Source organism: Triticum urartu, chromosome 7 (genome assembly GCF_003073215.2).
Source record: "Triticum urartu cultivar G1812 chromosome 7, Tu2.1, whole genome shotgun sequence".
In the NCBI taxonomy this organism is placed as follows: Eukaryota; Viridiplantae; Streptophyta; class Magnoliopsida; order Poales; family Poaceae; genus Triticum; species Triticum urartu.
This window is the reverse complement of record NC_053028.1, coordinates 592,211,147-592,236,232: the sequence shown is the minus strand read 5'-3', so window position 1 is coordinate 592,236,232 and position 25,086 is coordinate 592,211,147. Positions and strand designations below refer to the sequence as shown.

General features: G+C 46.5%; 3 protein-coding genes and 1 pseudogene across 4 annotated transcripts; 2 read left to right on the top strand and 2 right to left on the bottom strand.

Annotated features, from left to right (window-relative positions):
- Positions 1 to 8,695: 8,695 nt before the first annotated feature.
- On the top strand, positions 8,696 to 13,116 carry LOC125517960 (disease resistance protein RGA5-like). 2 transcript variants are annotated; one of them, XM_048682920.1, is made up of 4 exons: positions 8,696 to 8,959; positions 9,051 to 9,802; positions 10,486 to 12,421; positions 12,548 to 13,116. In XM_048682920.1, exons 2-3 carry the CDS (start codon positions 9,051 to 9,053, stop codon positions 12,413 to 12,415), a joined length of 2,682 nt encoding a protein of 893 aa, XP_048538877.1. In that variant the 5' UTR covers positions 8,696 to 8,959; the 3' UTR covers positions 12,416 to 12,421; positions 12,548 to 13,116. The 2 variants fall into 2 exon arrangements, with proteins under 2 accessions (XP_048538877.1, XP_048538876.1); XM_048682919.1 differs by having other exon boundaries at positions 8,696 to 9,802.
- A 142-nt stretch (positions 13,117 to 13,258) lies between these two features.
- Positions 13,259 to 14,725, top strand: LOC125517962. Its single transcript, XM_048682923.1, has 3 exons — positions 13,259 to 13,826; positions 13,913 to 14,031; positions 14,173 to 14,725. Exons 1-3 carry the CDS (start codon positions 13,394 to 13,396, stop codon positions 14,575 to 14,577), a joined length of 957 nt encoding a protein of 318 aa, XP_048538880.1. The 5' UTR covers positions 13,259 to 13,393; the 3' UTR covers positions 14,578 to 14,725.
- A 374-nt stretch (positions 14,726 to 15,099) lies between these two features.
- On the bottom strand, positions 15,100 to 18,324 carry LOC125517961. Its single transcript, XM_048682921.1, has 11 exons — positions 18,142 to 18,324; positions 17,987 to 18,061; positions 17,283 to 17,378; positions 17,118 to 17,193; positions 16,942 to 17,028; positions 16,761 to 16,837; positions 16,545 to 16,637; positions 16,227 to 16,364; positions 15,909 to 16,014; positions 15,584 to 15,792; positions 15,100 to 15,497 (listed from the first exon to the last, which is right to left on the bottom strand). Exons 1-11 carry the CDS (start codon positions 18,217 to 18,219, stop codon positions 15,429 to 15,431), a joined length of 1,104 nt encoding a protein of 367 aa, XP_048538878.1. The 5' UTR covers positions 18,220 to 18,324; the 3' UTR covers positions 15,100 to 15,428.
- A 5,297-nt stretch (positions 18,325 to 23,621) lies between these two features.
- On the bottom strand, positions 23,622 to 24,183 carry LOC125522714 (annotated as a pseudogene).
- Between the last annotated feature and the right edge of the window lie 903 nt (positions 24,184 to 25,086).

Here is a 25,086-nt window from a genome sequence, read left to right as displayed (position 1 = left end):
GTCCGGTCTGCGCCGGACAAAAATCGCCGCCGCCACTCCCACGCCGCCACGTGTCCCGCGCCGCCCCACATCGCCGTCGGCCCGCCGAGCCCAGGGCGGGCCCCCGAGGCCCATCCGCCGTCGCTCACCCGCGGGAGACCCGCGCCCCGAGCCGCTGCCTGACTCCCTCCGCCTCGCCACCTTCTTCGCTGCCGGCCGCCGCCGCCATCGCCGGGTCGCCGCTTGCCGTCCGCCGCGGCTGCCGCCGTGGAGCGCCGCCCCGCGCCACCCGGAGTTCGCCGCGCCGTCCTCCTTCCTCTACTCCGGCCTCCACCGCCTCCTGCCTCTACTCCGGCGACCTCGAGTACTATTCCGGCGAGATTCCGGTGGACCTCGTTTTGCGTGGCTCGGATCCAGATCTGGACGAACCCTAGGGTTGACTTTTGTCCCAGTTTCCAGTATTTTTAGCATTTTTCTTCACATCATAACTTTGCATCCGTGGCTCTGTTTTGGGCGTGTAGCATATCAAATTGTTCGTCTGGATGTGCAGTTCATTTCATTCCACTGCACCATGTTCATTTGAGTTCATCTTGATGCCCTAAATGCTGTTGCAAGAGTGCTATGCAATGTTAGTTTCAGATTCTTATCAGATTATGGTCATTTGTCATTTTTGCCATGTTTAATGTGTGCCTCCTATGAACTTGATCCCTACATGTGTTTTGAAGTATGCCATGCCATCTTTACAGGGGTGTATGCCATGTATTTTTGTGATATTTGTGGTGACTAGAACAAGCATGCAAAGTAGCTCTCGTGATGTTGCTGATTTCAGGGACTTAGAATTCTTCCAAGTCATTTTCCTGATGATATTTTTATGCCATGTATTCATGTTGCTACAGAGTGATCCATGCCTCTTTTGGGCATGTTCAGTAAGGGTGATTTTGAGATATTGCCATGCTCTATCCATCCATGTCTTTGTTTGCAATTATGGAGCATCGTAGCATGACTCAATCTTGCTCTACTTTTACTATAAAATGTTCCTGGCGGATTGTTTACGCATTAAGCAATTTGGCCGAGGTTGTTGTAGTTGATCCATGCATGCTATGAGAGTGTTCTTGCCATGGTTAGCTTATTTATCATGTCTACTTGCTAGGTGTATGCTTAGCTTGTCATGCAATGCCTTGTGGTGAGGGCATCGAGCTCGTAAACATGCCTATGTAAATCTGTTTTGCCATGTTCCAGTTTTCTGCTAAGTCTGAATCTGTTAACGAAACTTGCTATGTTCACATGGTTGCCATTGTATTTTATGATCACTTTTGGCTTATGGTCAATAAGGGACTTTTGTTATATGCTTTGTGTAGTTTCATGCCATGCCTTGCTTTGCCATGATATGTTCCTGTAGCATGTAGTTATCTTGCTCTAAACATTGCTTCCTGATGTTAAATCCTGGCATGTTGTTATTTTCTCTAAGTCTGTGAACCTGATATCTTTTGCACTTTTGCCATGCTTGTTTGAATCTGCTATTGAGTGAATTAGCCGTAGCTCAGCGTTCACCTTTTGTCAAGCATCTTGAGTGGATCACTGCCATGTGCTTTGTTGTTATGTTAGAGTGCAGTAGCTTGTTGTTCTTGATGCATTTAGGTGGCCTCGTGCTGTTAATCGCAGATCGGTGCCATATTTGTTTTGCTTGCCATTTGCAAACCGTGCATCCGTTTTCGGTGATCTTTATATCATTTTCGACCGAAATCAACTCATCTTTCCAGCGGCACTCTCGGTTTTCCAAGTTGAGGCCAGGTCCAATCTTTCCTTTCCGAAGCATGCATATGCATTGCATATCACATCCCGCATATCATGCCATGTTTTGCATCATGTTGCTTGCGCATTGCACCATGGTTGATTATGTCTCCCTTTGCTTGTGTTCTTGCTTTGGGTAGAGACGGGAGACGAGTACGTGATCGAAGAACCCGTCGAGTACGCTTACGAGGATCAAGCTAACGTCCACTCGGAGAACTTTGCAGGCAAGATGATCATACCCTCGAAATCACTTCTATCTTTGCTTGCTAGTTGCTCGCTCTTTTGCTATGCCTATGCTACGATACCTACCACATGCTATTTATGCCTCCCATATTGCCATGTCAAACCTCTAACCCACCTTGTCCTAGCAAACCGTTCGCTTTGCTCAGCCCCTCTTATAGCGTTGTTAGTTGCAGGTGAAGATTGGAGTGTGTTCCTTGTTGGAACATGTTTATTGTTGGGATATCATTATTCTATCTTGTCTACTTTAATGCACCTATATACTTGGTAAAGGGTGGAAGGCTCGGCCTTATGCCTGGTATTTTGTTCCACTCTTGCCGCCCTAGTTTCCGTCATACCGGTGTTATGTTCCTTGATTTTTGCGTTCCTTACACGGTTGGGTTATAGTGGGAACCCCTTGACAGTTCGCCTTGAATAAAACTCCTCCAGCAAGGCCCAACCTTGGTTTTACCATTCGCCACCTAGCCTTTTCCCTTGGGTTCCGCAGACTCAAGGGTCATCTTTATTTTAAACCCCCGGGCCAGTGCTCCTCTGAGTGTTGGTCCAAAATAGAGCCACTTGCAGCGCCACCTCGGGGAAACTTGAGGGTTGGTTTTAGTTGTACATAGTGTTCATCTGGTGTGCCCTGAGAACGAGATATGTGCAGCTCCTATCGGGATTTGTCGACACAGCGGGTGGTCTTGCTGGACTTGTTTTACCATTGTCGAGATGTCTTGTAACCGGGATTCCGAGTTTGATCGGGTTGTCTTGGGAGAAGGAATATCCTTCGTTGACCGTGAGAGCTTGTGATGGGCTAAGTTGGGACACCCCTGCAGGGATTTGAACTTTCGAAGTCGTGCCCGCGGTTATGGGCAGATGGAAATTTGTTAATGTCCGGTTGTAGAAAACCTGAAACTTAACTTAATTAAAAAGGATCAACAGCGTGTGTAGCCGTGATGGTCTCTTTTTGGCGGAGTCCGGGAAGAGAACACGGTCTCGTGTTATGCTGGAACGTAGGTTGTTCTAGGATCACTTCTTGATCATAGTTTCTCGACCGTGCCTTGCCTTCTCTTCTCGCTCTCATTTGCGTATGTTAGCCACCATATATGCTAGTGCTTGCTACAGCTCCACCTCATACCTTTTCCCTACCTATAAGCTTAAATAGTCTTGATCGCGAGGGTGTGAGATTGCTGAGTCCCCGTGACTCACAGATTACTTCAAAACCAGATGCAGGGACTGATGATACCATTCCAGGAGATACGACTTAGCTCAAGTGGGAGTTCGATGAGGACTCAAGACGATACTACGTTTCCTTTCCAGACGATCAGTAGTGGAGCCCAGTCGGGGCGATCGGGGACATTATGCATTTGGGGTTGTCTTTATTTTGGTTCCGTAGTCGGACCTTGTTTGTATCTGGATGATTGTAATGATATATTTATGTTATTGTGTGACGTGGCGATTGTAAGCCAACTATGTACCTCTTTTCTTATTCAGTACATGGGATGTGTAAATATTACCCCTCTTGCGACATTGCTTACAATGCGCTTATGCCTCTAAGTCGTGCTTCGACACGTGGGAGATATAGCCGCATCGTGGGCGTTACAAGTTGGTATCAGAGCCTTCCCCGACTTAGGAACCCCCCTGCTTGATCGAATCGCAGGCGTTGTTGAGTCTAGAAAAATGTTTTGAGTCTTTTAGGATTATATATATCGGAGAGTAGGATTCTTTTTACTCCTCAGTCCCTTCGTCGCTCTGGTGAGGCATCCTGACATAGAGTTTTGACTCTTATCTTCTCAAATTTCACTAAAAAAATTTAGGATCACGCGGGTATCTTGGAATCGTTTCGATGGTTTTGTGACGAGAACATTGTTCTTGGTGCCTCCTGACATTTAGGGGTTGTGGCAGTGTCCCGGGGAGTTGAGCTCCGAGGTGTTGTCTTCACAATTTTATCGTTGCAATTCTGGAATACCTGAGTTCGCCGACATCGAAAATCTCTTTTATGCAGTTGTTGGTGAGATAACCTCGACGCCACCCAGTACTGGGGCGGGAGTTCGGGAGTATTGCCATAACTCGTATAACGGATGCTTTTTGAAGGTTGAGGTAAATGATTTCCGAAGGTTTCTTGGTTATGTGTTGAAGGATGGATACAGCTGGATGTAGGATTTGCTAGATTTGGGTGAGATATTATGCTTCCCCTGTATCCCCAACACCTGATTGCATAACCGGGAAAATTTTGGGCGTTTCATAGGTGGGAATTCTTGTAGCTCTAGTATTTCTTCTGCAGATATTTGGTTTGTGATTGGGTAATCCTTACCAAGTATTTGTTCATATCCGTACCTTGTTGTTTTATTCATCTACCTCTATCTAAGTGGCTTCTCAATTTATGGAAGTGTGACCATTTAATTTCAAATTCATTCGTTCATTCTTGTTCGGATGTTAAGACTATATGTTGCAATTTCGATCCATTTGATTCAGCTTACCGGTGATGATCATAGTTTCCATTGCTATTGTTACAATCACTATAAAACCAAAACTATTGCTTTTGCTACCGTTACCGCTACTGTCATATTGCTTTGCTACTAAATACTTTGCTGCAGATATTAAGTTTTCAGGTGTTGTTGAATTGACAACTCAGTTGCTAATACTTGAGAATATTCTTTGGCTCCCCTTGTGTCGAATCAATAAATTTGGGTTGAATACTCTACCCTCGAAAACTGTTGTGATCCCCTATACTTGTGGGTTATCAGATGGTAACGTGACCATCTATAAGGCTCGGCTTGTCGCTAAGGGTTATCGACAAGTTCAAGGGATTGACTACGATGAGACCTTCTCACTCATAGCGAAGCTGAAGTCCGTCTGAATCATGTTAGCAATTGCCGCATTCTATGATTATGAGATATGGCAAATGGACGTCAAAACGGCATTCCTTAATGGTTTCCTTAAGTAAGAATTGTATATGATGCAACCAAAAGGTTTTGTCGATCCTAAGAATGCTGACAAGGTATGCAAGCTCCAGCGCTCAATCTATGAGCTGGTGCAAGCATCTCGGAGTTGGAACATTCGCTTTGATGAGATGATCAAAGCATTTGGGTTTACGCAGACTTATGGAGAAGCTTGTGTTTACAAGAAAGTGAGTGGGAGCTCTGTAGAATTTCTCATATTATATGTGGATGACATACTATTGATGAGAAATGATATAGAACTTTTGGAAAGCATAAAGGCCTACTTGAATAAGTGTTTTTCAATGGAGGACCTTGGAGAAGCTGCTTACATATTAGGCATCAAGATCTATAGAGATAGATCGAGACGCCTCATTGGTCTTTCACAAAGCACATACCTTGAAAATATATTGAAGAAGTTCAATATGGATCAGTCCAAGAAGGGGTTCTTGTCTGTATTGCAAGGTGTGAAATTGAGCACGGCTCAATGCCTGACCTCGGCAGAAGATAGAGAAAATATGAGTGCCATCCCCTATGCCTCAGCCATAGGGTCTATTATGTATGCCATGCTGTGTACCAGACCTGATGTGAACCTTGCCGTAAGTTTGGTAGGGAGGTACCAAAGTAATCCCGGCATGAAACACTGGACAGCGGTCAAGAATATCCTAAAGTACCTGAAAAGGACTAAGGATATGTTTCTCGTTTATGCACGTGACGAAGAACTCGTCGTAAAGGGTTACGTCGATGCTAGCTTCGACACAGATCTGAATGACTCCAAGTCACAAACCAGATACGTGTACATTTTGAATGGTGGGGCAGTCAGCTGGTGCAGTTGCAAGCAAAGCGTCGTGGCAGGATCTACATGTGAAGCGGAGTACATAGCAGCCTCGGAGACAGCACAGGAAGCAGTCTGGATGAAGGAGTTCATCACCGATCTAGGAGTTATTCCCAATGCGTCGGGCCCGATGACTCTCTTCAGTGACAACACTGGAGCTATTGCCCTTGCCAAGGAGCCCAGGTTTCACAAGAAGACCAGGCATATCAAGTGTCGCTTCAAATCCATTCGTGAATATATTCAGGATGGAGACATAGATATTTGTAAGGTGCATATGGATCTAAATGTCGCAGATGCGTTGACTAAACCTCTTCCGCGAGCAAAACATGATCAACACTAGAACTCTATGGGTGTTCGATTCATCAAAATGTAAATAGATTATTGACTCTAGTGCAAGTGGGAGACTGTTGGAAATATGCCCTAGAGGCAACAATAAAGTGGTTATTATTATATTTCCGTGTTCATGATAATTGTCTATTGTTCATGCTATAATTGTATTAACCGGAAACTGTAATACATGTGTGAATACATAGATCGTAATATGCCTCTAGTTGACTAGCTCGTTGATCAATAGATGGTCATGGTTTCCTGACCATGGACATTAGATGTCATTGATAATGGGATCACATCATTAGGAGAATGATGTGATTGACAAGACCCAATCCTAAGCGTAGCACAAGACCGCGTAGTTCGTTTGCTAAAGCTTTTCTAATGTCAAGTATCATTTCCTTAGACCATGAGATTGTGCAACTCCCGGATACCGTAGGAATGCTTTGGGTGTACCAAACATCACAACGTAACTGGATGGCTATAAAGGTGCACTATAGGTATCTCCGTAAGTATCTGTTGGGTTGGCACGAATCGAGACTGGGATTTGTCACTCCGTATTACGGAGAGGTATCTCTAGGCCCACTCGGTAATGCATCGTCATAACGAGCTCAATGTGACTAAGGAGTTAGCCACAGGATCATGCGTTACAGAACAAGTAAAGAGACTTGCCGGTAACGAGATTGAACGAGATATAGAGATACCGATGATCGAATCTCGGGCAAGTAACATGCTGATAGACAAAGGGAATTGTATACGGGATTGATTGAATCCTCGACATCGTGGTTCATCCCATGAGATCATCGTGGAACATGTGGGAGCCAACATGGGTATCCAGATCCCGCTATTGGTTATTGGCCGGAGAGATGTCTCGGTCATGTCTGCATGGTTCCCGAACCCGTAGGGTCTATACACTTAAGATTCGGTGACGCTAGAGTTGTTATGGGAAATAGTATGTGGTTACCGAAGGTTGTTAGGAGTCCCGGATGAGATCCCGGACATCACGAGGAGTTCAGGAATGGTCCAAAGGTGAAGATTTATATATGAAAAGTCCAGTTTCAGTCACCAGAATGGTTTTGGGGTTATCGATATTATACCGGGACCATCGGAAGGTGTCCGGGGATCCACCAGGTGAGGCCACCTGCCCCGGTGGGCCTAGTGGGCTAAACAAGGAAGGGAACCAGCCCCTGGTGGGCTGGTGCGCCCCCCCAGGGGCCCAAGGCGCCTAGGGTTGGAAAACCTAGGGGTGGGGACGCCTCCCACATGCTTGGGGGCAAGTTACCCCCCCTTGGTCGCCGCCCCCTTGTAGATGGGATCTGAGGGGTCCGGCCCCCTCTTCCCTTCCCCTATAAATAGTGGGGGGTGGGAGGGCTGCCACACCCTTCCCCTGGCACATCCCCCTTCTCCAACACCTCCTCCTCCTCCTCCGTAGTGCTTAGCGAAACCCTGCCGGAGAACCAACAGCTCCATCACCACCACACCGTCGTGCTGTCGGAGTTCTCCCTCAACTTCTCCTCTCCCCTTGCTGGATCAAGAAGGAGGAGACGTCCCCGGGCTGTACGTGTGTTGAACACGGAAGTGCCGTTGTCCGGCGCTTAGATCGAAGTCGACCGCGATCTGAATCGCTGCGTGTACGACTCCACCGACCGCGTTCTTGCAACGCTTTCGCTTAGCGATCTTCAAGGGTATGAAGATGCACTCCCTCTCTCTCATTGCTAGCATCTCCTAGATTGATCTTGATGACACGTAGGAAAATTTTGAATTATTGCTACGTTACCCAACAGCTACCCCGACTCGACATCGACCACGGCATTCTTCGTACGGCTACCTCGACCACGACTTCACCACCCACGCTCTCGGCTACCTCGACAAACGGTACAAAGGGCTACCGCCTTGCTTGAGCAACCTCGTCGGTTTCCACTCTAGCCACGACTCCGCGGTGCATCGACCGTTACGACTGTGGCGGGTGTCCGTCGGCTTGCCTTCGGATTCTTCTCCAGTCTCACCGTCTGCGTCGTTACCGTTGTAACTGCGGGGGATGTTGAGTAACGTGATTGTATTAGGAAACATAGGTTGGACTAGGAATATTCTTGCTTGCCTTGTACTTCAGATAGATCATATACACCAATATTCTTACTTGCCTTGTACTTTAGATAGATCATATACACCAATATATATATATATATAGGACTCATTTTCTGTACTCTTGGGAGTATGTACTACCATCTTCAATATATTTCGTATATGCATTGATTATACCCCTTATCATTCTCAATATACTTCATTAAATATTCTAAGATACCTCAATACAAGTTTTGTTGAAAAAAATATCATTTACGACCTACTTTTTGCAGTATACCTTTTTCACGTACAAACAAATCAGTATATACGTAAACCTTTGAAAATATGAGGCACACATGATTTTTTTCATGAAATCCATTTTAGGATATCTAGTAATTATTAATGAAGTATATTAAAAATAATAATAAGCTATAAAAAATTTATCTATATGGTATATGAGGAGCGAGAATACGTGTATATATATATCAGTGCGCAACGGACGCGTGGCCGTGAGCACGGGGTGAAGTGTCCGCGCAAATCCGTATTTTTTGAAGAGATGCCGCCACCTTGCTGTTCGTGGCCGTGTTTGCTTGGTTCCCCCACCAGCTAACTAAACCAAGACATTAATGCCCGGACCAGACCTCCTCTCCCCATCCCTACCCCAGCATCGTAGCAGCAGCCAAGAAATCTTGGCGCAATCGTTTGGGGGAACACGGCGGAGCTCCTCGTCTCCAAATCCCTACACTCCTTGAGCTGTTCATCTGCAGAATCATCCTTGCTCCTCTTCAGGTTCATCGGAAGAATCAAGGTAGCACGAAGAGTACTCTCCAATCTCGTGCAAATTCATTCCAGTCCAGCTAACCGAAGCCCCGGCTTCTGAACCTCATTACGGGCGGCAGATGGAGACGGAGCCCGTGAGCGCGGCCACGGGGGCCACGGGCTCCGTCCTCAGGAAGCTGGGCGCTCTGCTGGCCGGCGACCACGCGGTTCCCAATGGCGACGACGTCGAGTCCCTCATGGCGGAGCTCCAGGGGGTGCACGCCTCCCTCAAGGCAACATCCCGGGCGGAGGATCCCGGCGAGCGAGGCAGGCGCTGGATGAAGGAGGCGCGGGAGCTCTCGTACGACGTGGAGGACGCCCTAGACGAGTTCATGCTCCCTCCCCGCGACGGATCTGGTACTGGTGATACTACCTCAGACGGCTTCTCTGAAAAGATCGGCGCCTGGTTGAGGGAGGCGGCGGCTCGCCGTCGGACAGGCCAAGAGATCACCGACAGCATCTCCAGGGCCGGCGGCGTCGAGGCGGAGGATCCCCGGGACTGCTCTCTCTACAAGGAGATGCGTGAGCCCGTGGGCCTCGACGGGCCCGCTGCTGAACTCGTCAGAATGGTGGACGGGGGAGGGAAGCAGTTGGAGGTGGTTTCCATCGTCGGGTGTGGCGGGCTGGGCAAGACCACTCTTGCTCGTCGTGTCTACGACACACTGGGTGAGCAGTTTGAGTGCCGGGCTTTCGTCTCCGTCTCCCGGAAACCTCATGTGGTGGCAATTTTGAGGGATATTCTCAGCCAACTGGGGTGTGAGTATGATCAAACCTTAACTGGGGATGCGCAATCGCTCGTCGACAGCGTCTCTAATTTCCTTAAGGATAAAAGGTACTGTACTTCAGTTCAGAATTCAGACAATAGGAAATTTACACTTTTACAAGTTGTGTTCTTCCCCACAGCATTTCACCTTCCGTGTGTTCATTACTCATTAGGCATGAATTTCTTATATTTATCAGCTATAGCATGTGGCTATTTTTATCTTCGTGATATATGTTCCAGCGACACGAGATCCATGTGACAGAATATACATTTACTAGCTAGAGATATAGGTGGAGAAAGGTGGGCCAGTCTAAGTTCTTTCAGTTTGTATCCAAGTGTAACTCATTCTGCACTACCATGTTTTTGAATAGTGCACATTCATACCAATGTTAATTTTGATGACTTTGTGACACACTTTTCACTGAACTGCACATTAAATTGGCTCCTGTTTCAGCAAGTATTGTGTAAAAAAAACTGCTTCCTTTTCGAGAACACGATATAAATTTTGAAGCTAGCATTAAGGAGACAAACTGGCCTATGCTGCTGAATCCGTGAAATGTTCTACAGACTACCAGATTTTTCCCCTTGTTTTGGGGAATTTTACCTACATGATCACATTTTGCCTACAATTAATATTATTGCTTACATTTTCAGATAATAGTAGAACTTATGATAGTGCTTAGGAGTGTGTTTCTTTATTTTTGTTGTCAACGATTGTAGCTTGCTCTTGACATTGCAAAATCATGTGCCAGGTACTTGATCATAGTAGATGATGTATGGGATGTTCAAACATGGGATATTATTAAGGGTGCCTTTCCAAACAGCAATTCTGGCAGCAGAATAATCACAACAACGCGTATACATGAAGTAGCCAAATCATGCAGTGCTTCATGTGGTGGTCGAGTTTATACGTTAAGCCTTCTCAGTACCGTGGACTCGGAAAGGTTGTTTTTCAAGATGGTGTTTAATTCCGGTGAGCACTGCCCGTCCCACCTCAAAAGAGTTTCTGACAAAATCTTGCAGAAATGTGGTGGTCTGCCCCTGGCAATTATTGCTATATCCGGCTTGCTGGTTGCCAACACGCATGAAGATCAATGGGAGCAAGTGTACAGCTCTATCAGGCATGGACTCGGAAGCAACCCTGCTGTTGAAAGAACCATGAGGATTTTGTTGCTTGGCTACTTTGATCTTACCCCTTGCCTAAAATCTTGCCTGCTTTATCTCAGTGTATTCCCGGAAGGTTATGCTATCAAGAAGGAACGTCTGGTATTGAGATGGATTGCCGAGGGGTTCATTCCTGAAGAGCATGGGCACACCCTATATGAGTCAGGAGAGAGGTGTTTTAACGAGCTCATCAACCGGAACCTGATCCAATCAGGGGAGATAAATAAGTTTGGTGAGGTGGAAACCTGTCGAGTCCATGGCATAATTCTTGATTTCCTCGTATCCATGGCAAACCAAGACAATTTTGTTACTTTCATTGGTGTACCTGGTGCAAATCCTGAGCCACAAAACAAAGCCCGTCGATTGTCCCTACAGGGTGACAGTGAAATTCCAGCATATCTTATTTTGTGTAATGCCCGGTCACTTTCTGTTTTTGGTGGTTGTGTTAAAATGCCATCCCTCTCGAAGTTCAGACACTTGCATATTTTCGACATGGAAGGTTCTGGGGAAGTAGAAGATCAACATCTTGCAGAAATAGGTGGTCTGGTCCATCTTAAGTACCTGAGGCTCAAGTCAAAAATTGGGAAGCTTCCCCAACAAATAGCAGAGTTACAGTACTTGGAGTCACTTGAGATATGCGAAAGCAATGCGACAACCGAAATTCCATCAGCCATCAATCAACTCACACAATTGGTACGTCTAGTTGTTAACGATGAAACTGTATTACCGGATGAAATTGGTGGCCTCAAAGCATTGCAAGTGTTGAGAGGTATCAATGTCAACACCCAGTCCACCAACTTTGTTCGGCAACTCTGTCTACTATCAAACCTGATGGAGCTAAGCATAAGTTTTATCAACTATTATGCTGGTGATAACTGGAAGGAGAACCAGGAAGAGATGGTCAATTCGATATGTCGGCTAGGCGGAGCAAACCTTCATGTTCTACACATTACTATCAACGAGGGAGCAGATGAGATCTTCGAGGAGTCATGGAGCCCTGCTCCACTTAGTCTCCGGGAACTTGTCGTCGAGGTGGGCATTGTCTCGAGTGTTCCAAGATGGATTGGCTCACTTGTCAACCTCCAGAAATTGGTGGTACCTATGTGGGAAGTTGGGGAGGAGGACCTGGTGATCCTGGGAAGCCTACCTGATCTGCGCCATCTTAGCCTCACTGCACTGGCAGCTGGGTCAAAAGAAGGGCGGCTTAGGGTCACCCAAAGCCATGGGTTCCCTTCATTGATCAATTTCCAGATCGGCGGAGAAGAGTGTGCGCTTGGGTTGGTTTTTGAAGCTGGTTCCATGCCAAAGCTACAACATCTTGAGCTCGAGTTCGACGTGGAGGAAACTAGTTCTGTGACTGATGGTGGTTTTGATTTTGGCATCAAGCATCTCTCCTGCCTCACAAGCACAACGGTCCGCTCTACTTACGACGAATCCATTCGTCCCACGCTGGAGGCTGCCATGGAGAGATGCATCTACGACCATCCCAACCGTCCCACGTTGATATGGATGAAATGAATATTTGTAAGACACTGGTTCCCTCTTCCAAAGATTTGCCACTTAAAAGTAATGTATTTTACTGTATTTTTTTCTTCTATCTATCCTTCTCACAATATCTCTTTCCATATGTTACTTTTCTACCTCTTTCAGGGCAAAATTCAAGCAGGCTGGTAGAAGCTGCAGCTGCTCACAGTTAGCATGAGCAACAAGATGGGTGAACATGGTAATAGGGTGACACTGAAAAGCCAAGGGCACAGCAATAACCGGACGGAAGTTCTTGTTACATCAGTTAGTGGTATTCTACCTATCCAAAAGTTTATTTCAAGAAAACTGTTTTCTTGAAATGTTTCTAGACATGGGCAATCAGCGTGGTGTACCTCATGGCTGATGGTCATCATTTTCATTGTGTTCCTTCGTTGTTTGTTAAAGTGAGCAAGTGACATTGTAAAACTTTCTTAAGTGCTCCCTCCATCTAAAATAAGTGACACTTATTTTGAGACGGAGGGAGTACGTAGTTACATCAACATCTTCTTTGCGGGGAAGCCGATTCGCTCTGGAGCCACTCCCCCGGCCAGCGAGGACGAGGAGGCTCTCCGCGATGCCATCCACCGACTTGAACTAGCAGTCCGATGGCATGCATGATAAGGTACCATATGCTATGTCATGTATGAACTATGTGCTATGTGTTATATGAACTATGAAGTACGTCGTTTGATCTATGTTGCATGATATTGTGTGGATTTGAGCTGTGGCCACAGACAAATGAGGGATAACCAGGCTAAGGAGGATATAGCCAAAGGATACCCAAGCGTCGCAGAGGGCGAGTTACAGAGCAAAAATGGGGCGTTTATGCCCTTCTCTGTGCCCTCCTGATAGAACATGCCTAATTTTAGTAGTCCGATGGACAAGGGTAATGGCAAAGGAGGCAGTGGGTGAACTTCCTCTATAGCCTGATTTGAACTAGCAGAACAGGTCTAATTTTGTTAGTTCAATGGCATGTATCGGAAATACAGTAAAACACATTACTTTTTGGATTCATATACAGTAAAATACATTACTATGGGATTCATGTACGGCGTCTTTTTGGATGCAAAGAAAGAGATCTCAGCCAAGTTTGAAAATGAACAACAAGAATCTTGTTTTCAAGAAGTGTTGGATATAGTGGATAAAAGATGGGACAACAAATTGAAGAGGCCACTACATAGGGCTGGATACTTCTTAAATCCATACTACTTTTACGAAAACAAGCTACAAATTTTGTTGGATCCAACATTTAAAGATGGGGTTGTCAGTTGCATGGGAAAAATGGTGGAAGATGTTCGCCTTCAAGACAAAATCACAGATGAACTTAAGGCATATCAAGGTGAAGAGGGGTCATTTGGAAGAGACATTGCTAAAAGGCAGCGGAAAAACAAAAACTTTGATCCAGGTGCATATTTACATTTTAACTTTTTCTCCATTCTCATATCAGAACTTGCAATGGTTTCTTAACTCCGATTTTTACTCTTAATGAAGCTGATTGGTGGTCCAATCATGGGTCAAGTGCACCAAATCTCAGGGTATTGGCGATGCGGATTTTGAGTTTGACATGCAGCTCCTCGGCTTGTGAGAGGAATTTCAGTGTTTTTCAGCAGGTCAGAAAGATGCATGCCATATGTCAACTTGTTTATTGTCACATTAGAAGGACAACCCAGTATCTTTGCCATACTTTTCTTGCATTTGTTTACTTGTTTTTTCATACTAAGAAATCAATGCTCTAATCCCATCACCTACAGATTCACACAAAAAGACGCAGTAGGCTACTTCATGACAAAATGAGAGACCTTGTGTTCATCAAGTTCAACTCCAAACTAAAGGAAAAGAGAGGAATGAAAAACAGGGACCCAATTGAGGACCACACATTTGTAGATGTTGTAGAAGATGAAGGTAATGAGTGGATTACTGGTGTTGTGTCTGTTGAAGGAGTGCAAACAGGAGTTGAACCTGAAGATGTACAAGTTGCACAATCAACATCAGGAGGAGAAGTTGCTCCATCAAAAAGAAAGATAGTGTCTCAATCTCGTCCTAGGAAGAAGAAGAAGTTGCTTCCTATTTATCGTGATGATGAGTTGCAATCAGCTGAGTCTTCTTCTGAATCGGAAGATGATGAAATGCATTTACCAGTGAGTGATTCTGAATAATTTGATCGTGCTATGTTGTAATGTTGTCCCCTTCGGTGGCTATTGATGTGGACTATCTTAAAACTCGTGTGTTATTTTGTGTTGTATTGTTGCTGCCCTGGTGGCTGTTCATGTTAGAGACTCTTAAACTATGGCTGTTGAGTGTTGATGTTTGAGACTTACTATTTTTATGTACTGGATTTGGCCCTTATGCATATATTGCTTGCTCCTATGAAAAATTTAGTTGCTTAAATACTTTATTTCTAGATATATTTGATTTTTTTTCAAACGCTATTTTGAAATATAGCACGCTATTAGCGCGCTATAACTTGTGTAGCATTTAGAGAAGGGCCTCGCTATATTTTGTAGCGCGCTATTCAAAATATTGCATGTATCGCATCAATCATGGCAATATTATGTTTTGGATTTTTGCCGACGCATGGCAGTATGTTCCCTATTCTGGCAGCACATATGATCAATAAATGTATGTGAAAAATCAACTCAACAAATCAAACATCCAACATGATATATGAAGACAACAGCTATCCCAATGAATATCCAAGTGGCGAATTTATTCAGATACTGGGTTTTTACAACAATATAGTACAATCTTCGCTGATATTAACAAAATACACTCCTCTCGATTGTTTTTTATTTATTTACGGGAAAATGAGAGAAGCCCATGCAGGCAATGGCAGTACAATTCTAGATGAACGGTTCACATAGCAACAGTATTTTTATGCTACACTGGGTGGTGGGTGAACAGCAAGCCCACACTCAGCGTCCCTACTGTAAACCCAAGGTCCAAAGGAAAAAACCAAGCATGACTATTGAAAACTTCCATGCCATCGTGCGAAAATTCATATGTAAAACTAATCCATCTTGACATTTGAATATAGGAGCGTGTCCCTGGTAAGCGGCATGTTCATGAGCAGGCAGATCTGCACAATCAGCACATAGTGTCGTCAGAGATGCGTTTCAACGAAGTTAATCAATAATAGACAAGACCAGGAGAAAGCATGCTCACCCCAATGAGAGTTGAGACAAGGAGGATGATCCCTGTAATCCATGCAAGACTCAATCTAACAAGATATATAGCAGCTATAGAAGCTGTAGCATTAGTTTTCGATGCTTCTGCAAGCCGTCTTGAGATATGCAATGAAGATGGTCCATCGATGATGGATGCCAAGGATGTTGAAGCCTCCTTAGTGGATATTACCAGCCCAACAATTTTCCCTATATTAATATATGATAAATGTTGAAACAGAAAAAAAAAACTGTCAGTAGTGTTCTGCAAATATAACAAGTTTACCGATTGAAAAGGTTATGCTTCAAGTCAATAATCAACTTACCGTTATATGCTCCCTGCAATTGATCAAATGCTTTGGTGAGAGCTGTCTGAACTACTTCAGCTCCCTGCTTAACAATTTCTGCAGAACCATATTCATCTTCCAGAGCCTAAATAATAAACCCATCAAATAAGTAACTTTATAACACTAACATAGTGGGGGAGGGGGGGTCATGTGCTTCATAAGAATATTCAAATTGCATAAAGATACTGTTGCTGTGTGGTCTGGGGAATGAATAGTTACAGGGTCTTGCGAATATTTTGCTGTGCACAATTTATAAGAATATTCAAATTACAGCTGAAGATTTATGTTTATAATTACCTTAATGCCCGTGAAGCGGCATACTAATAACTCTGCAGGGCTCACGATGCCTCCTGAGAAATCTTCATGAACCTGAATACCCCTTTTGATGGTTTTGAGAAGGGAGATCAAGCTGGATGCAAATTCAACGTCTACTTCCTGTGTAGACATGCAAATGAAGTTAAATAATTTCTACAATTTAGTGGCCAATTTTGTACAAAGTAGGAAGTGACCTCATCCAATTTTAACAGAAAAAGCAATGAATCCTCAGAGACGAGTTATGTTCTTTTGAAGCCAAGTTCAGGTTAGTATGCAAATGGATGACGAAGCGATGCTAACCTTATTGAGGAGCAAAGTAAAACTGTTTCCACTCTTCAAGGGGATGTTTAATTTGCCATCAGCCTTCTGGTAGGATCCCTCCAACCAGGTTGCCTGCACACACAAAATTCTACTTATAGTTTCTAACTTGTATCCCCTCAGATCCAAAATAAGTGTCGTGGTTTTAGTTCACTAGGAGGGAGTACTAGTTTTCTCCTAAAGAAATAGTATACTTACCAAGTCGGTGAGTTCATTATCAAGAACATCTGATCCAGAAGATTCATCTGAACGAATGACAATCAATTCATCCTTATCTGCAAGGTACATGATCAATGATACTTATGTGTTGACAGGGCAGATACAGAAGTAGGGGCATCCAAGTTCCAAAAAAAGGGAGATGCTCAGTAATTAGTCAGACCTGTAAGCCCTGTAGCAGCATTTTGTGCACCCTCAATCTTGGTTTTGTAAATACTACCGGCATCAGATACGAAGCTATCGACAGAGTCTGATATATGATCAAGAGAGACAACATTAGTCGCTACATCAAAATGCATGAATGATTCAGATAAAATCATCCCCAACAAATTAACATACCATGGGATCCATCAATTTGCATCAAGAAAACAGCACGAGGCCTGTCAAATGGCTTTGGGAGTAGCAGCTTGTTTAACTGAAAATCAAGATAGACAAAGGTTGAATGGCTTAGATAGAGTAGCACGATGCGTGCAAAGACTAGCTGAATCCTGAAAGCTAAATAACCTTTGCAGAAGAAGGCGCGGGAAGCATGGCAGGTGGTGCAAAACCAAGCAAGACGGAAACAGCTGCAGAAACTTCATCAAGTGACATCGACGTGGCCTGTTGTAGCATGACAAGGCATATATCATGAGATCATACTAGCCCATGCATGGGGTACGAATGAAATAAAAACGAAAGCTAAGGTTGATCTGTCATGGTAACCAGTATCATCTTCACACTTGAAGCAGTAAGGGGAGGCAATTAGTCAAGGCAAGGGCAAAGTGCTATTCGGGCATGTATAAACGCAGGTGCATGAAGAGGTGCTTAGCAAACAAAACAAAAGAACTGTTTCTTGTCATGCAGGTCGGCTAAGATGCTAATTTATAGGTAACTCTGATTAACACGTTGCTATGCATGTAACTACCTGTAGCTAAAAGATAATACAACTATCTGAATAAGTACCCATGGAGAGTATAGGTGCTTAACTTTCTTTTTGAGAACGAGTATATGACAACATATATGGCTGGCCAGTTGACGATCTAGGAGTATTTGGTGCTGTCAGATGGTATTTGTGTTTTGAATTGAATCCTTGTCTGGTATTCGTTCATAACCTACGAGCTAAAAACCGGAATCCGGCATGGATTTGCTGGAAGAGTCGTTCGAGCGCGTGAGAAGCAGCAACGGGTTGGTCCGTAGAGAGAGAGAGAGGGGATAATCGGTGGCCGAACCTGGTCGTCCTGCTGATCCCGCAGGTAGCGGTGCGGCGCGCCGTCGATGAAGGCGGCGGCGGCATCTCCATGTCCCTGTGGCCGCATACGGATGGAGCCATCGTAAGGGGGCGCGACAGAGATAAGGGATTGCTGAGAGAGGGAGAGCTGGGTACCTCAGGGGCGGCGGCCACGAAGGAGACGGCAAGCGCGAGGAGAGGGAGGAGGACGACGAGGTGGTGACGGCGAGCCATGGTCGCCGGCGTCGGCTGGAGATCCGATCGAGTCGCTACAGAAGATTTTGATCTTGGCTGCCCCCCTCTGACTACCTCTAGAAAATAGATTGTCCGATTGGGGAAACAAATTGCGCAAGGACTTGTTTGGTTAGGGTGATTCCGGCCGGGATCACAGCTCAATCCACGTGGAACACTCCGATGGGGAATAATTCCCGGATTGGAATGGGGTATGTGTTTGGTTGAGGCCGGGACGGGGAAAATCCCGGCCTGGCCCGCCCCATGCGGCGATGTTCCATGGGGGAGAAAAGAATCCGCTCTGAGCAGTGGAACGAATCCTGCTCCAAAGTTGAGGTGATGGGTGTCAAGTAGAGGGATTAACCCAATCCCTGGATGTATTTGTTTACGAGAGGATTGTATCCCCTACAACCAAACATGGCCTAAAGAAGAGCAGCCGATTCGGAGGTGGAGGACACAGCAGGACGACACTTTTTCCGCGTAAGCCTGGCGACTAGCGTTTCCGTTCCTCCGCCGGTTTCACGCCGTCGTCGGTCTACCCCCTCAGAACAACCATCAATCTCTCCTCCACTTTGTTTTCTCCTGTTTGGGTTGATCAAGGGGACACCTGGACTGTCTTCCCGACCATGGCACAGTTCACCTTTCTTGGAGTCAAGTCGGTTTTTGCTAGGGGTGTAGCATCCATGGTGGCGGACATAACAACAAGCGAAGGAAGCAAGGTCAATGGCGGGCTGAGCGGATCAGAGGATGATCTTGGTGAGATGATGTGGATGATGGGGATTGAAGAGGGATAGTACGATGATGTGGTCTTTGAGGAAATGTAGGACGTAGCATGGCTCTGACTAGGGTTCATACCACGAACGAATTTGATCCTCCAACCTTTTACTCGAATATATGTGAACGTCGTGGGGTACGACTGAGCAAGTTAAGTTCAGGACGATGGAGGAGAACCTTTTCATGATCCAGTGTTCTTGCCTGGGAGATTGGCTTAGGGTGATGAAGGCAAGGCCATGGCACTTCTGAGGGTTTGCGGTGATCATAGAACCATATGATGGCCTCGTGTTGCCCAATTCAATTAAACTGGGTTGAATTGCGATACGGGCTCAAATCCACAAACTACCAGATGGGTATAACATGGCAATGGGTACCCGTAAACCCGACGGATAAAAACCCTATTGAGGTAAGGGTTTGGGAAAAATAAATACCCATGGGTTTATGAATGGGAAAAATATACCCATCAGGTAAGTCGGGTACGGTACAAGAAGGAAATACCCAAACCCGCGTACTCGCATACTCATATACTAATTCCTTCTAACATGTAGGTCCTATGTGTCGTTCGCCAAAGGAAAAAAGAACCTTGGCCAATTTACCATAGGCTAACGCAACCGCTAGACTCGACCCAAAATCCCCTACCTTTACCCATGTGCATGATCTTGTTTTGTGAACTCATGATTTTGTCTTTGATTTTGTTTATCTTATTATATAGTCTCCTTCATTTGATCATTTTTAAATACGGGCTGCAGAAGTATATCTTAAATAAAAGAAAAATAGAGAAAATTGTGCCCCTCTTGTTTGTGTCGTAATTGAAAAAAAAAGAATAGATGTGAATGTTTCTCTAAAAAGTTCACTTACAGGCTACTCATCCATGAATATAATTGGACATTGTTTAGTATCATCTAGTTCATGCGTATTGTTATATATTTTTGAAAACTAATACTCCTGCAGGCAAGAGTGCGAGAAAGAGGCTTGATCTTGGGAAGGAGAGGGAATGAAAAAGGATGCAGGCCCCAACCTTTAAATCTTTTGGAAAGAGGGCCAACCTTTAAATCTTGACGAGATCCCATCATTTGAGTAATAAACTGTTTTTCATCTTTAAAGAAAATTGGTATCACGGGTACGTGTTTTTTGGAAGCCGTCGGTCTATGCTAAGATGAAAGAATTTCGTCCAGAAAAAAACCCGAAACACTTGGGGCATCTTCAATGCAAGATGCCTATATGGGCGCTTAGGGAAATAAAAAAATCTTGAAAAATTAAAAGCCCATCTAAGCGCTGTTTGTTACAACGCTGAGCGCTAATTACGGGGGCGCTAAGGAAATCCATCGCTACACGCAGCCTTCTATCTCGTACGAGAAAATAGCTCAAGCGCTCGGTTTCTTTTCTAGCATCGATGCCTTAGGTAGCGCCAGGATTGGAAGGCCCAACTGCCCCATCGACCGGGAATTCGATTCTGGCGCCTAAGCTAGCGCCTAGCGTTGTAGATGCCCTTAGATCAAAATGAAACTGACGACAAGTCAAAAAGCAACACGCTGCACAACATACGGAAGTGGCATCGTTGGATAACTCGATCATCGTCCAAGTAGCACCTAAACGAGTACGGGCCCGAGGGAGAAGAGAGTTGCGGATCTTTGTTTTTCTTTTTATAACTACTCCTTATTACTACTCCTAATATGGATCGAAGAAAGTGGCGGACTTTTAAAATGGAGGGTGTGTACACTAAGAAAATTGACGCCTATTTCAATTGGTTTGGATGGGTTTTGAAAAACAGCTAATTTTTACATGGTAAAAAAATATGAACCCGGACATCATGTGGCACAATAAACATTCGACCACACGATCTTGTGTGGCATGCCCAACAGGCAGCCCACGTGATCCTTGTGTGGGCGAAAATTAAAACCGCCCACACGTCCGGCCGCAACAACTTCGTGCACACATCGAACCAATAACAACTACTCATCCCTATCCCGTATGTATGTCACGAAGCAAATCTGCCCTGCATTTTTTCAATGCAACTTTAGTTACCTTAGAATAGCAACTTTAGTTGTAATAAAGCATGACAACTTCTCTGTTTCGTTTTTTGGGGTTTCATTGAGGTTAACTATAGTTTTTGGGTCTTGTTTAGATTAACTATAGTTGCCATGTCTAATTAACGCTAGTAGCCACGAGTGATCAAATCGTAGTTGTCGTGTGCGATTAACTAGTTGCCACGTGTAGTCAAGCCATAATTGTCATGTATGGCCAAACATAGTTGTCGTGTGATTAACTAGTATCCTGTGTGCATCAGTAGTTGCAGTGTATTACCATGTGAGCGTCGTGTGAGCGAAGAGCAGTTTCGCCCACACGCTGGACGCGCGTCCTATGTGTCGTTCAGGCGGTAAGAGTAACTCTAACGGGCCGATCCAAACGGACAGCGATTTCGTCCGCTTTTTGTCCGTTTGGGTCGGCCAGACGGACACGGATGTCCACTTTGGCATTTGGGTCGGCCCCTGCGCCCAACGCTGGCCAATACCCATTTTGACGACGTCAAAAAATGAATGCATGCATATTAAAAAAGGAGAAACATCATTAATTAAACATTAAAGCCGGCCACGAAGGCCGGCGAGAGTTCACGCGTCCAAACATTTGCATTTAAAAAAACAGTCTAAACTACGAGGCGGCGCACTGCCCTAGGCATCGTTGTCGTCGTCCTCGGGGTCCGTGAGGTCGATGAACGTCGGCGCCGGCCAAGCCCAGGCGAACGCCATGTTCCAGAGCGCCGCCATGTCGGTTTGTGCCGGCGCAGGCAGTGCCGGGGCGGGGGTGCGTCCGCCTGTGCAGCCGCAGCCTGACGCGCCTCCTCCTCGGCCTCGCGCTGCTCCTCCTCGAAGTCGAGCTCGAGCATCTCCTCATACTCGCCGCGACGGTGCTCCTCTGCCAGCCGGCGCTGGCGCCACATCTCGAGGTACGCCTGCTCCTGCGCCGACGTCGCCCCCAGCCAAACTGGTGGTGTGGACACCCACTCGCGCACCACTCCATTCCAGGAGAAGCGCGCGATAGGCTCGGGCTCGGGCTGCGGCTGCGGCTCCGGCTTGATGGGGGACGGCGGGGCCACCGGCGGCACCATGCTGTCGCCCGTCGCGGAGAAGGCAAGGGCCTGCGTCATTGCCGCCTCGTAGCGGGCCTCCTCTTCCGCCTCCGCCGCCTCCGCTCTGCGCCGCTCGTCCTCCTCGCTCTCCCTGTAGACGGCCGCAAGGGCCGCCTGGTAGGCGTCCTCCGCCGCCTGGTCCTCCTCGCGGACGACGAGCGACGTTGGCCTCCGGTCGACCTCGCGCACGCCCCGTCGCCTCGCCTCCTCGTGCTCGAAGGCGAACCACCTCGCCCAGTTGGGCGAGTCGATTGCGTAGGCCTTGTCAACGCGCTGCTCCGGCGTCAGCAGCGCCCGCCGGCGCCGCACCTCCTCCGCGTGAGCACGAGTCGTCCGCGGCGCCGCCGGCACTGAGATCCTATCTGGATCCAGATGCCAGTCGTGCGGCAGCGTCACGTCCAGATACGGCAGAGGCTAGCGGTTCTGCCAGTGCCACTCCGCCTGGTGCACTGGCACGTTGACCCGCTGCCTCTGCCGGCGAGGCGCCGGCGGAGGTGAGAGGAACTCGGAGGGGAAAGGGGTGGCGGGGGACTTTCCCTTGGCCTTGCTGCCGCTGGCGCCGGAGAAGAGGCCCATCTCGCTGTGGTTGTGATGGCTAGGGTTTGGCGGCGACGAGGGAGCAAAGGTGAGCAGATGTGGACGACGAGTATGGATGAGGGCCCTGCCGCAGGGTCGGCTTAAAAAAGGACGAGCGGCGTCGCTGACGCGTGAGCACGTCATTATAAATTAAGCTGACCGCGTGGGTAGCGGGTAGTTGGACGGCTGTCATGTGGTGACGGGGCGGATAGCGAGAAGGCGCGCGAAGCGTCCATTCGGCATCCGCGCCGACGCATTTGGGGCGCAAATTTGGGCCGCAAATGCGTCGGCGTGGACGCGACGCAGACGTGATTTGGGTTTGTGTCGGTGCGTTGGGCCGTCACTTTTGTCGGCGCCGATCCAAACGAATGCAGGCGGACAAAATGGATCGGTCCTTTGGAGTTGCTCTGAATGCCCATACGTGTGACACTAAATGATAACGCCCACACAATGTTGGGTGCTTATGTGGCGATGACAACCACTTTAAAATTCGTGCAAATGGATCGAACGACAAGTGAGTGTGGGCGTGTTGATTATCTAGTACTCCCTCCGTTTTTATTTAGTCTGCATATTAGGTTTGACTGAAGTCAAACTTCATAAAATTTGACCAACTTTATAGAAAAAATTATAAGCATTTACCATAACAAATCTATATGATGTGTTAGTGCATTCAACAATGGATCTAATAATATTGATTTGTTATTGTATATATTAATATTTTTGTTTATAAACTTAGTCAAAGTTTATAAAGTTTGACTTTGACCAAAACTAATATGCGAACTAAATAAAAACGGAAGGAGTACTACTAGCTACACGATATTAATTCATGCGAACAATCTACCTTGCATCAAGAAATAAACTTTCCCGCTGAAAATAAAGCTTATTTCTTGCAGAGAGAGAGAATTAAAATAAAGCCTCGAGATGCCACTGCTCAAAATAAACCCCTTTAATTCGAGATCAACAAACACAAAAAAAAGAAACAGAAACAAAAAGCCACAATGCAGCTCCCCGCTTCCGTCCGCTCACGAATCGTAGTTGTAGAGGTAATCGATCTCGTCCTCGTCGAGGTAGTACGTCTTGCTGATCTTGCCGTGCTTGAAGTTGCGGCCCGCCTTGGACGACGCCTTTCCCCCCGAACGCGCCGGCGCCGGCTGAGCCTGCGCGACGGCCCCGTACCCGGACGGCGACGACGGCGGCCACCATCCCGGCGAGTACCCGTACCGCGCGGCCGGCTGCGGCGGGGGCGCCTCCTCCTCCTCCTCCTCGAGCGCGCGGAGGGCCTTCCTGCAGCGCGCGTCGAGCGCGCGGCCGCCGCCGGGCTTGGAGTGGTTGGTCGGCCTCCGCGACGCCCTGACGTACCCGCCGTTGGCCACCACCACGGCCTCCCCGTCGGCGTCCACGACGTGCGCGGCGCGGCGCTTGCCGTCCGGGTCGACCAGGTCGCGGTCGTACACGCGCACTCACCCTCGCTGCCTCCCCTCGCGCCGCATCTTGGCTCGTCTCCTTGGTCTGCCTCTGCGGTTCTGTGTGCCGGGGCCGGAGCCGCCGGTGGCAGATTTATACGGCACGGGCGGGGCGGGTTGGCCTCCCCTTCCTTGGCGGCCACGGGTTCGTCGTGTTGGTGTTGATCGTCGGTTCGTGTCGTGGTCGGCAACTTGGGATCCAAGTCTCCGATGGGCCGAGTACAGTCCGCTATTGTTCTGGCCTTTTTATGGCGGAGACTATTCTTGTGGCCTAACCTCACAGTACACACTTTTCTAAAAAAAAAACCCTCACAGTACACACACACGAGCGCTCCTATTCTCGGCCTTAACCCATAAGACCCTCAAAAATAGAAATAAAAATATACCTTAAAAAATAGAAATAAAAATAAATAAACTATATATTTTTTACTTTCTATAATAATAAATAATATGTAGGTTTTGCACAAGTTCTAAATATTATTATAAAGAAATTGATCACTATTTTTTATACTTAAAAATAAACGTTCATGGTTTTGGAAATAAATGTTAATATTTTTTTGCAAGAACACTTACGATCTATTCATTTTCAATCACGACAGTACAACAATCACCAGAAATAATAAAAGTTACATCTACATCCGTAGACCACCTGGCGAGACTACAAGCACTGAAGCGAGCCGGAGGCATGCTACCGTCATCGCCCCTTCTTCGCCGGAGCCGGGCAAACTTGTAGTACACAAAAGGGAAATCATCGTAAAAGACCCCATAGGACTAGTCCAGCTGAAAAACAACAAATCCAAGAAATCCACCAAGGGCAGATCCGCCGGAAACACACCTCCACACGCCCGCCAACGATGCTAGACACACCACTGGGATAGGGGCTAGGCAGGAGTGAATTGCAAAAAACCACCACATTACAACTTAGATTTG

What these genes read in the sequence shown, in the direction of transcription:
- LOC125517960 (XM_048682920.1), top strand. Translation starts at nt 9,051, where the DNA reads ATGGAGACGGAGCCCGTGAGCGCGGCCACGGGGGCCACGGGCTCCGTC. An exon ending in AATTTCCTTAAGGATAAAAG is followed by an intron (nt 9,803 to 10,485) that starts GTACTGTACTTC and finishes ATCATGTGCCAG; the next exon opens with GTACTTGATCATAGTAGATG.
- LOC125517962 (XM_048682923.1), top strand. Translation starts at nt 13,394, where the DNA reads ATGTATCGGAAATACAGTAAAACACATTACTTTTTGGATTCATATACA. An exon ending in AAACAAAAACTTTGATCCAG is followed by an intron (nt 13,827 to 13,912) that starts GTGCATATTTAC and finishes CTCTTAATGAAG; the next exon opens with CTGATTGGTGGTCCAATCAT. An exon ending in ATTTCAGTGTTTTTCAGCAG is followed by an intron (nt 14,032 to 14,172) that starts GTCAGAAAGATG and finishes CATCACCTACAG; the next exon opens with ATTCACACAAAAAGACGCAG.
- LOC125517961 (XM_048682921.1), bottom strand. Translation starts at nt 18,219, where the DNA reads ATGGCTCGCCGTCACCACCTCGTCGTCCTCCTCCCTCTCCTCGCGCTT. An exon ending in GGGATCAGCAGGACGACCAG is followed by an intron (nt 17,379 to 17,986) that starts GTTCGGCCACCG and finishes ATGCTACAACAG; the next exon opens with GCCACGTCGATGTCACTTGA. An exon ending in TGCTGCTACAGGGCTTACAG is followed by an intron (nt 16,838 to 16,941) that starts GTCTGACTAATT and finishes TGTACCTTGCAG; the next exon opens with ATAAGGATGAATTGATTGTC.